Source organism: Cannabis sativa, chromosome 5 (genome assembly GCF_029168945.1).
Source record: "Cannabis sativa cultivar Pink pepper isolate KNU-18-1 chromosome 5, ASM2916894v1, whole genome shotgun sequence".
In the NCBI taxonomy this organism is placed as follows: Eukaryota; Viridiplantae; Streptophyta; class Magnoliopsida; order Rosales; family Cannabaceae; genus Cannabis; species Cannabis sativa.
Window position 1 is genome coordinate 70,899,268 of NC_083605.1, and position 12,660 is coordinate 70,911,927.

The 12,660-nt window shown below is 30.5% G+C and overlaps 1 protein-coding gene across 1 annotated transcript; it reads left to right on the top strand.

The window, feature by feature from the left end:
* The first annotated feature begins 2,242 nt into the window (after positions 1 to 2,242).
* Positions 2,243 to 3,371, top strand: LOC115716911 (protein LEAD-SENSITIVE 1). Its single transcript, XM_030645834.2, has 2 exons — positions 2,243 to 2,472; positions 2,577 to 3,371. Exons 1-2 carry the CDS (start codon positions 2,379 to 2,381, stop codon positions 3,182 to 3,184), a joined length of 702 nt encoding a protein of 233 aa, XP_030501694.2. The 5' UTR covers positions 2,243 to 2,378; the 3' UTR covers positions 3,185 to 3,371.
* The last annotated feature ends 9,289 nt before the right edge of the window (positions 3,372 to 12,660 follow it).

Below are 12,660 nucleotides of genomic sequence, written 5' to 3' on the forward strand. Positions count from 1 at the left end.
GTGGGTTGAAAGATGAAACTATTCATCATGCTCTTTGGGAGTCTACTACATTGTTATATTGCACGAAGCTCTGTGAGTTTGTGTTGGGGGATCGTCTTGTTCATTGTGTAGATTTTCTTGACTTTATTCATAGGTTTATTGATGCCCTTTCAAAGGAAATAATTAAATTAGTTATGGTAATTTTATGGAGGATTTGGTTCAGACGTAATAAAATGGTCCATAATAACGTCAAATTGACTCTTGTGCTAACTGTGTATTGGGTCTGTGATTACCTTGGGACGTTTCATAACAAACAAGCTTTGGCAGTGTCTCCCTCTCCCTGTATGAAGGCATAGGCAGTAGACATCTCTACTGGTGGGACAATGTCTTGGACAGCCCCTCTTTAGGTGTCCCAAAATGGAAACTTCCTCAGCTTGGTTATCTCAAAATCAATACAGATGCTTCTATCAGTTCTTTGGGCAATTTGTAGTGGCTTGGGTATGGTGATTCGTAATCAATTGGGAATAGCTTTAGCTTCAGAATCTTGGCCTTTGGATGGCTGTTTTATTCCTGAAGTGGCTAAAGTTTTGGCTATCCACAACGATCTTATTCAATGCATCTCCTTTAGGTATGGAAACATTGTTGAGTCTGATTGTTTGAATAATATTACGCTTAAACTAAAAAATAGTACTCTATTAATAGATGATATATTATTGATCTTGGTAATAGGCTCCAAGATGTTAATTTTGTGCATTGTAATAGATCTTGTAATGGTGTTGCCTATATTTTGGGCAAACTTGCAGCAGAAAAAAAAGAAAAAAACGTTATTTGGTGGTCAAAGAATCTTACTTCTATTAATAATGAATGCTATTTTTGAATAAATTATCACTCCCACCTTAATAGAGCGCTTGTTGTTGTTGATGTTGGTGGTTGAGAACTTATTAAAAAAAGGGCATTTTACAATTTTGTATACATTATTTTAATTAATTACAAAATATGTGCAAAAAAACTTATTATCATTTTCTCATACACTTTTATATATAATTAAAAACTTTTTTTCAATTTTTTTTATAATATATATATATGGTAATAATTATTGATTAGTATATATATGGTAATATTGGTTATGTTTTTTTTTTATATTTACAATTATAATAAACATACTAATAATATAAAACATTTTATATATGTGTTTATTGGCTATGTTTATTTTTATGTTTACAATTATAATAAACATACTAATAATATAAAATATTTTATATATGTGTTTATTTTATTTTCTATTAATTAAACATACTAATTTAATAAACAAAATAATAATATTCACATAAGTTTATTATATCACTCTACGTGTGTTATGTTTATTTTTTTAGTAATTTTTTAGAAAATAAATAATATATATATAAAAAATTGTTTATCTTTATCTTTTTCTTTGTTTATTAATTGTGTCGTGTTTATTTTTTTTAATTAAATAATTTTTAGAATTTATAGAGTTATGTTTGTTTATTTATTTTTTTATGTAAGAATTATACTTCAATAGAAAACTCGTTCACTAACTCATTAGAAAATAATCAATATAAAGAAACAATAGAAAGAAAATATACTTATTTTAGTATAGTATAAATTGACTATGTCTATTTTTATGTTTACAATTATAATAAACATACTAATAATATAAATACTTGTTTATTTTGTTTTCTATTTATTAAACATACTACTTTAATAAACAAAATAATAATATTCACATATGTTTATTATATCACTCTACGTGTCATGTTTATTTTTAGTAATTTTAAGTATTGATTTATATTTATATACATTAATGTTTATAATTTTGATATTGTATTTTATTAAAAAAAAATCTTATTAAATTATAATAATTCATATATACTAAAATAGATAATAAACATTTATCTTTTAATAAAAAAATATTTAACTTGTTTATTTTTATAAATCTGTTTAATTAATTTTACGAAATTGTTTATTTTGAGGTTTAATAAACATATTAAAAATGTATGGTTTCATGTAATAAGTTTTCAAAATGTATAAATTTTTAAAATAATTTTTTTTTTGCACATTTTTTGTAATTATTTTGTTTTTGTTGTACATTTATGAAAAAACCCCTTAAAAAAACATGGACAGCATTAAATACATATTGACTTAAAAATAAAAAGCATTGACTTAAAAAAAAAAAAAAAGATTGACTCAGTAAAACACATAATAATAGTGTATCAGATCCTTTTCCTATACAAGTATTACTCTTCTAACCGGCCCTTCTCCATATTAATCACAAGAGAGTTGTTTTGAGTTAAAGAGAAAAATAGAGTATTCTCAGTCTCTTATCTTCTCTCAAACACCTTCTTCACTTTTTCATCAAGAGCTAGCTATATAGCAACATAATGGGGTTACTTTCAAACATGATTAAACAAAGTCAGCTCAAAGAAGGGGATCACATTTACTGCTACAGGAGAGCTCACACCTACTCTCATCATGGTAATAATAATGTATTAATTTCATTTGTGACTAAGGCTTTAATTTTTTTCTTTGTAATAATGATCATTTGTTAATAAGAAATAAATATTACGATATAATTGCAGGAATATACATGGGAGATGACCGAGTTATCCATTTCACAAGAACAAAAACAAAGAAAGTGAGCCTAATACGCACCGTTTTCGGAAGACAACCCTGTGAAAAATGTGGGTATAACCCAAATGAGGAGAATGGAGTAGTGCAGACCTGTTTGACGTGTTTCCTTAAACACCACAGGCTATTTCGATTTGAATACAATGCTGGTTTCAGCGAACGTATCCTCAAAAAGTCTGGGACTTGCAGTGCTGTTTCTTCAGACATGGCTAAGAAGGTGACTGAACGAGCCAAGGATATGCTTAACAGTGATAATCAGTTTGGAGAGTATCATTTGATTGATAATAACTGCGAATGCTTTGCTTTCTACTGCACCACTGGGCTTCGTAGGACCATGCAAGGAAATGCATTCAAAGATGCAATTGAGTCTGTTTATAAAACTCTTATGAGTGGAGAACACCATTCTCTCAAAGACATTTCTGAATCTCTTTTAAGAGGTTTCATTGAGAAAAAGATCCGCAGGGTCATAGATGAGCGTGATCGCCCTAGATCTGAGATAACTAATAATGATGATGATCATGATGATGATGATGGGTCAGACCAAGATCGATCGGATTAGATCTACACCACTACGTACTGTTTATTTATTTATTTATTTATTTATTTATTTTTTCTAGTTTTATATTTCGGTCAATTCTTTGGAGTATATTATTCTCTACACTGTATGAATGTTAGGGTGTTTTTTTAAGTACTCTCATAATCTTTGTTAATTAAAAAATCTTAATATAAAAAGTGTATTTAATAAAGTGTCGTTTGATAACACTTTTTTAATTAGTTTTTTGTTTTTAAAATTGAAAAAGTGAAAATATTTTTCAAAGACGTTCTATAAAACTGTTTTCACTTTTCAATTTTTTAATTAAAAATCAAAATTTTAAAAACAAAAAAAAAAAAATCACTTTCAATATTTTTTTAAAACAATTTTTTTCTTAATCAATATTTTAGACTCCGACCAAATCCGGACCCAAATCCTCTCCCACGGCCCTGGCTCTAAATCTGGCCTCTGACCCGAACCCGAATCCGACCTCGCACCTAGACCCGACTTAAATAAAATTAAAAAATGAAAATGAATTAATTTTACTGAACACACGAATTTTTTCTGTTTTTAAAATTGAAAAACAAAAGTGGTTACAAAACACATTTTTATTTTTCAAAAACAAAAATTTTACTTTCATTTTGTGATTAAAAAATTAAAAGACAAAAATTTTCCAGATATTTAAAATTTAAAAAATATACAAACACTTGTATAAATTATTTACAACTCGGGATCCGAAATCCAATTACGAAATATACATATTAATGTAAAAATGATTAGTTTAGGAATTGATCAATACATTTTCTTATTAGAAAATAGCTACAGAAATGTATGCTACCGCGTGTTTTGACTAGTATCTTAAATGATGTAACAATATATAATAAAATTTTAAGGAATTGCCCAATACATTATTTTTTTATTTTCTTTTTCAAATTTACGTTTAGGATTATTGTAGTGATTGTTCTAGTAGTTTAGATTTTGATTGCGATTTAAGTTGATTTATTAGTTGCTATATGGATTACAATATAGATTTCTATAAAAAATGCAAAAAAAACTGTATTAAAGTATAAAAATAAAAAAAAAAATCATATTTTATATGGTAGTTATTCACGATTAATTTTATTTTCAAAGTTGTATAATATTTTTTATTAAAAAATAACAATCTCAAATGCCTCGCTCCTCCTCATTTTAGAGCGATCTATGTATAATGGAGAGATATGAGACAGTGATATGTACTCTAAAATGGTTTTTGTTAACTCTATTTTTTTCTCTTTTTTCTACATTTTTTTAAAAGAGAGATATGATGCGCTGATATTACACACTAAAATGACTTTATTTTATCTTATCCTTTTTCTCTTTTTTTCTACATTTTTTAATAATATTAAATATTAATTAATTTTGAAAAAAAATATCAGACTATCTCACGTGATAAAACTATCACACATTTTTTTCCACACTATCTTTTAAAAAAATAATATATATATATATATATATATATATATATAATTTATCTCACCTGATATAGAACTATCACACATTTTTTTTCCACATTATCTTTTAAAAAAATATAAAACTTTTCTACTCCTAAATTTTATAAATATATAAATACATATATTTGAAATATGGATGATCAAGTCAATTTTAAAATATATATATATCATATATCAACTAATAAAAATATATTTTTTAAATTCTATTAATTTTAAATTAATATATAAATATTTCTAACTAAATTTCAAATCACATAAACTTTTTACATATTTATATATACTAAATTATTGTTATGTGCATTATACGTATACTTAGTTATATTTTTAATTAGTTTTTATTTTTATTATGTGTATTTTAAAAGTTTATAAATTAAAATAAAATCACTTATTAATTAAGATGTCGTTTGGTAATATTTTTATTTTCTAATTTTTTAATCACAAAAATAAAAATAAAATTTTGTTTTTGAAAAATAAAAATGTGTTCTATATAACTACTTTTGTTTTTTAATTTTAAAAAATAAAAAACAAAAGTGTGTTCTGTAAAGTTCATTTTCATATTTATCTTTTTATTTTATTTAAGTCAGGTCTAGGTCCGAGATCGAATCCAAGTTCGAGTCAGAGGTCCGGTTCAGTGCCAGGACTGGGATCGGGTTTGGGTCCAGTCCGAGTCTAGTCAGAGTCCAAAATATTAATTAAAAATTGTTTAAAAAATATTGAAAGTGATTTTTTTTTGTTTTTAAAATTTTGATTCTCAATTAAAAAATTGAAAAGTGAAAACACTTTTATAGAACATGATTTTGAAAAATATTTTCACTTTTCTAATTTTAAAAACAGAAAACTAATTAAAAAAGTATTACCAAACGCTAACTAAATTTTTAATTTTTTAAAAAAAAAATAATTAAAGTTTTAAAAATTTAAAGAAAAAAATATAAAATTTAAGAATATTAAAATTGAACATACTCCTAATATTAAAAATAATAATAATAAATAATAATGTTAAATAATATATTAATATTTATATATCTAAATTAATCTAAAATAAATAATATTAATATTTATATATATTTATAAAACTAACTTTAATTACTAACACTATTAAATTTAAGAGAATATTCTTTTATTTTTAAAGTATATTCCATTAAACCAACAAAAATGATTAAATAACCACTTTTTATATATAAAAATATCACAATTCTTCCCATAAACAATAACTCAAATAATAATTTATAAATATATATCATCCCTTTCTTTCTTCTCATAGCCATATATATATCATACCCTAATTTTAATTATTTTTTATATCACCCTCTCTTTTCTTTTCTTTTCGTTAGCATTGATATTTATACATATTAATTTATGTATTGATTTTTGTATTTTTATAATGTATGTATATATGAGGCTAACTCTCACCAGATCGAGTCTTAGGTTGTGGCAATTATATATGTAATATTTATAACTTGGATGGTCAAATGTCACACTTTGATTCTTGCAAAAAAATAAAACTTACAAATGATCCCTTAATATATATTATAAAATTAAGACCTATAATTAAAATAATGGAGCAACTCCTAAATAGAAAATAATTATAATAAAATAGGATCATTCATTAGTATATATATATACAATAATAATATTTTCATATCTCATAGTTATGTAGTCACCTAATAGTTAGAATTAATTAATAAGCCAAAAAATACCAAGACAATACTTATAGCATCCATCATATTCTTCATCCCTAACTCTATATAAATGATACAGACCATCTGTTAATAATTAGATACATATCCAATATTTAAAAAAGAGTAATAGTTAATTAATAATTAAAGTAGGACTAAGCTAATCTCGTCGTTCTCTATCAACGACTTTCCCACATCCACAGATATCCAACTGAGTTTCTAGAAGATAAATATAGGGGTAAGCTTATAAAGTCTAGTAGGAAGACAACTAAGGACCAGTAGTTTAATAGTTTAATAAAAGTCCCTGACATGGTTAGTTCTTTCAAAACAAAACATATCATCATTCATAAGCAAAGTAGAGAGATCACAAATAATTATAAGAGACAAGCTACTCGTGCATATCACATCCACTAGACTCCTAGCTCTCAATACCAATCATCGAAAACGATATCCTAAACCGGCCAGTAGTCGCACCTAATAACTGTCATATCATGGGGCTCAGAGTCAAGTCACTTCATGTACATATTCGAAGTCTTTTACTTATAAGTAAGCGCATACCTTATCTACTTATAATAAAACAGAGACTAGGTCATGAAACAACAATATGCACAAAATCATTAGTTCTAAGAACATTGTTATTTGGGATAAGATGCAAATTTTGTGCTAAATTTAGCTCAAAAAATAGATCAATGCTATATTTGATCCCTATTTTATAATTGTTCTCTAATGCACTAAAAATAAAATAAACATTATATTAATAGTAAAGTGTAAAAAATCAACAAAAGCATTAGATTTTTATGAGAAGTATATAAAAATTATATTAAATATATATAAATGAAAATATAAAAGTTAGTGTCAAAATATATATATATATAAGTTAGTGATTAAATAAATAAGTCACAAAATAATAAATAAAAAATGATATTAACATGATGGTATAAAATTTGGCCTATATTACATTTTGTGTTAAATTTGACACAACTTTATGTATGTACGAAATTTAAACCACATTATATACTACTTTTATTTTATAAATATAAACTAAAATAATGTATTTACAGCATTCATTGGATATGCTCTAAGGTTTCTTACACTACAATAATATAGTGTTAATTAATTAGCAATTTTTCATATTAATTTACTAAACTCATGTTTGTGTAGTATGGAGTAGTGGTTAGATAAGGACTAGTGAATTTTGTTGATTTTTTTTGACTCTTTTTTCTTATTCTTTACTATGTTATTTATGTCTTTTTTTTTTTGAGGAAAAAAAATTGTTATTAAAAATTAAACCAAAAGGTCATTTACAATAACAGAATTTATAGGCGGAGGAATACAATCCGACCAAAAACAATCTTCATCTACCCCTAGTGCAAATTTTGCCAAACCATCAGCAGCCATATTAGCTGTGCGCTTGACATGAGATACATTTACAATAGGGAAAAAAGATAGAAGACTAGAAACATCCATGATAATATCATTAAAAACAGAGAAAGCAACAGTTGGGGATCATATTGCATTTTTCACCCGAAGAGCATCAGTTTCAATAAGCAGATGTTGAAATTGAAAGTTTAGAGCATAATGCACACCATGGAACATAGCAAGAGCTTCCATTTCGTGAGGATCAAAGCTGCCAAGCAGTTTCTTGGAGAAGGCTACAACGACCAAACCAGAATGGTCTCGCAGAATTGCACCCAAACCAGTAGTGTTAGTATTGCGGTCAACGACGACATCCACATTTAACTTGATAACACCTGAAGGGGGAGCTTTCCATGGCACTTTGTGACTATTCGAAGCAGAGGGAGTGGAACTAGGCTGAACTGCTGCTGCAACCGAAGCTTGAAAAGGCTGCTGGTATTTCGAAAGAGCTGATCTGTAATTCAGCAAGTAATTTCCAGCAAAAGACGACAATTCCATAGCCTTTTTAGCTTTGTGCCCATGTATTACTCGGTTCCTTTCCGTCCAAATTGACCATAATGTGCAGATTATTTGTTCCATGTCAGCCTTGGAGTGAATGTTTGTAAGATGAATCAAGTAATCCCCTTTATGCATTGATGAGGCTTTGTACCAATCAAAGTTGAAACCAAAAATTCTCCAAGCAGCTTTAGCGTACTTACATCCAAAGAGTGCATGTCCCACGGTTTCCCATGCTTGTTTGCAAATTGAGCAAGTGGAATCCGTGATTATCTTCCTTTTGACAAGGCTTGTAGCAACGGGAAGGGCATCATGAAAGACTCGCCAAGCAAATATTTTAATTTTTTGGGGCAGCTGAAGTGCCCAAAAAAATTTCCACCAGGGACTGTTCGAATAAGATGTCGAACAAACATCAACATCCTCAAGCAAGGAAGCTAAGTGATAACCCGTTTGGACTGTCTATATTCCCGACGTGTGATGATGCCAAATTAAAGTATCACTATTTCTGAAAACACTCAAAGGAATTGTAAGTATTCATTGAACATCGGGTTCTGAAAACCATTGCTGAAGAAGATCAAGGTCCCATTGTCTATTATCTTTGATAAGACTTGAGACTACACCATTGGCTGGCCCATTATAATGGAAAGGAAGGAAAGTAGAGTGCCCCGGGATCCAAGGATCTAGGCCACAACGAATTCGGCATTTTTCTCCAACCTTCCATCTTAAACCCGAAATTAGAAGCTTCTTACCCCAATGAATACCTTGCCAAGTTAAGGATGGGGAATGTCCAAGAGAGGCCTCTAGGAAGGAGTTATTAGAATAGTATCGGCATTTGAGGAGCTTTGCAAGTAGTGAATCTGGTTGAGAATGAAGTCTCCAAGCTTGCTTTGCAAGGAGAGCTTGGTTGAAGTGAACAAATGATCGAAATCCCATACCACCATCCTCTTTTCTTTTGCATAAAAGCTTCCAAGAACACCAATGTATTTTAGAACCATTTTCATTCTACCCCCACCAAAAATTAGCCATCGTCGATTCAACTTGGTTGCAAAAAGACATAGGCAATCGAAAACAACTCATTGCATAGGAAGGAATTGATTGGACCACCGCTTTGAGGAGTACTTCTTTACCTCCAGCTGAAAAAAAAAATTCATTCCAAGTATGCATGAGCTTCCATATCTTCTCCTTGATCCCACTGAACATTTCCTTTTTATCTCTTCCAGAGTGTGACGGGAGGCCCAGGTATTTTTCATGGCATTCACAAATAGGCATGGACAGATGCCTATGAAAAAAAACTTGAGCATCTAGCGTAGTGTTAAGAGAGAAGGACATAACTGATTTCTCTGGATTAAGAACCTGACCCGAAGCCCGGTGATATGTATCAAGCACTCGCTTGATGGCTAAGCATGAGTTTTCATTGGCTTGACAAAACAGGAGGCTGTCATCAGCAAACAGCATGTGTGAGATTGGCGGAGCATGCCTGGTGAGCTTGAACCCATTAAGATTGCCCACTGATTGTTCTTGATGTAGCAAGCGTGATAATCCTTCCGAACATATAAGAAAGAGGTATGGTGAAAGTGGACAGCCTTGTCGCAAATCTCGGGAAGGAGTTAGAGATCCCGTAACTTCACCATTGAGCAAAAAAGTGAAGGTGTTGGTGGTGAGGCAGCCCATAATCCGATCCACCCATTGTGTAGCAAAACCCATTTTAATCATGACCTCTTTAATAAAGCGCCATTCGACCCGATCAAAAGCTTTACTCATTTCAAGTTTCAAAGTTGCAATACCAGACCGACCCGCGTTTTATTTTTGATGGCATGCACAAGTTCAAAGACACACAAGGATGTTATCCGTGATCAAACGGTTGGGCAAGAAGGCACTCTGGGTTTCTGAGATGACCTGAGGAAGAGCATTCTTGAAACGACCAACAAGAACCTTGGTTATTAGCTTGGAAATGATGTTGCAGAGGCTAATAGGCCGATAATCCTAAACCCTTTGAGGATTTTTAATTTTTGGTATAAGGGTGATGATCGTCTTGTTCAGACTTGTCGGGTCAACACCATCATTCAAAATACTCAAGACAGCAGTAGTGACCGATTCTCCCACAATGGACCAGTTTTGTTGATAAAACATGGAGGACATACCATCTATACCAGGGCTCTTATCAGGGGCCATAGAAAATAGAGCACTCTCGACTTCCGTTGGTAGAAAAGGTTTGGTGAGTTCATCATTCATATAATGAGTAACCATATTTGGAATTGCATCCAAAGTTTGGGATAGAGAAGCTTCATCAATAGTATCAACACCAAAGATGGAAGCAAAGTAATCATGAATTGTGGCAGCCATTTCAACCTTTGTGTGCACCCGATCCCCTGCTTCATTAACAAGTGATTTGATCTTGTTGTTGGACTTCCTTGCTGAAGCTTTAGCATGAAAAAATTTAGTATTGCGGTCACCCGAACTTAACCAATCCACCCTTGAACGTTGCTGCCAGTAAATTTCTTCCTGCTCTAATAAATCATCAAGGATAGCTTCAGCCCTTTTCAGCTCACTCAAATTATCATTGTCCCTATGTGTGAGATTGTTGAGAGTATTCACTCGTGATTGAATTTCTGTGATGTTCCTTTTCATGCTGCCATATTTATGTTGATGCCATTTTTGCAAAGATGTAGCAGACGAGTCCAATCTGGACAATAAAGCTTGAACCGGGTCACTTATGGCTGGTTGATCCCAACATTTGAGGATTAAATCCTTGCATTCAGGGTCTGAGAGCAACAATTTTTCAAAACGAAAACGGCTTCGTCTTTTCTCTTGCTGAGCGGAGGTACCAACTGGCGTTACCGTGGCTGAAATGGCTCGGTGATCTGAGCTGAAATAGTCCAAATGATGCACCGTAGGAGTGCTAAAAGTATTGTCCCAAAGATTGTTAACAAAACACCAATCTAACCTCTCTTTGATAGTGTTCGAAGCCAAACGATTCTTGATCCAAGTGTAAGGTTCTCCCTCAAAAGATGTTTCATGAAGTGAGCAATGGTCAAGAGCTTTACGGAAGGTCTCCATTTGTTTTTCATTACGAAGGCTGCCACCAAATTTATTAGAATTGGAGATAATTTCATTAAAATCTCCAATTGCAAGCCAAGGAAGAGTTGGTGCAACATCAGCCAATCGTTTCAGCAGTGTCCAAGAAGCCTCTTTATTTTGAGCATGTGGTGAACCATAAAAGGCCGTGAAGTGAAGAAAAGGGTCGCTGCCATCTTTGAGGTAGCAGTCAAAATAAGTACTCCCATAATGAAGAAGAGTGACATCTATACCATTTTGCCATAGGAGAAGTAGACCCCCACTCATTCCAACACGAGGAGATTCAAGACCATTGTGAAAATTTAAGGATTGTCTAAACCGAGAAATAGAATTACTAGGAAGTTTAGTTTCCATGAGAAAAAGAACATGGGGCGATTGTTGTTGAACAAGCAATCGGAGATGTCTGAATGCATTCGGGTTATTTATGTCTAAATATGAGGAAACATTATATAATTTTGTTGGGTCAGTTATATAATAATTTTGCATGTATTATTTCTAATATTTTATAAATTAATATATTTATAAAATTAAATTGACAAAGTCTTAGATAAAAATTAAATATATGCAAAATGATTAGTTTAGGAATTGATCAATACTTTCTTATTATTAGAAAATAGCTACAGCAATGCCACGTGCTTTGACTAGTATCTTAAATGATTAATATTATAAAATTTTATGGCAAGTTATTCACAATAAATTTTCATGATGTACAAATAATAACAAAATAGTAGTCATGAGACGTGGGACCAAAACAAGTAATTTGTCATTGTTCTCGGCCCTTCTCCGAAGACACGGCATTCTTTAGAACATTGTAATTAAGTACTGAATAATTTGAGAAAAATATTTTTTTAAAGAATATGAATAATTACCTCTGAAGATGATGGCTATATGACTCTGATATCATATTAAGAATCATGGGGTTCTATTTCAAAACCAATTGACAATGAGTGGAGTAGCCCATATTCTTATATATGGCTCAATTCTCTACCATTTATTCCATGTGGGACATTATCTACAATAATAACTAATCGTAGAGCGTCACCTACGAAAAATATTGGGCACCACTATCATCAAACATATATGCTACAAGTTTTTATAGGACTTGACTCGAACCCGCAGTCAGTGTACTAACGTGGAAGTTGTTCCTCTCCCAATCTTGACCTTTCAATATTTATCTCTTCAATTAAATTTTAACCATTAATAAAATGAATTATTCGGGATGGCTGGACCATTAATTTTGTTCTCTGGTTATTGCAATATTTTTGTTGTCGAGTGAATTTCGCAACACAAAAATGTATTAATTAATATAAAAGAGAATTTTCAGGGAAGTGACAAGTGCGAGTATTCGACT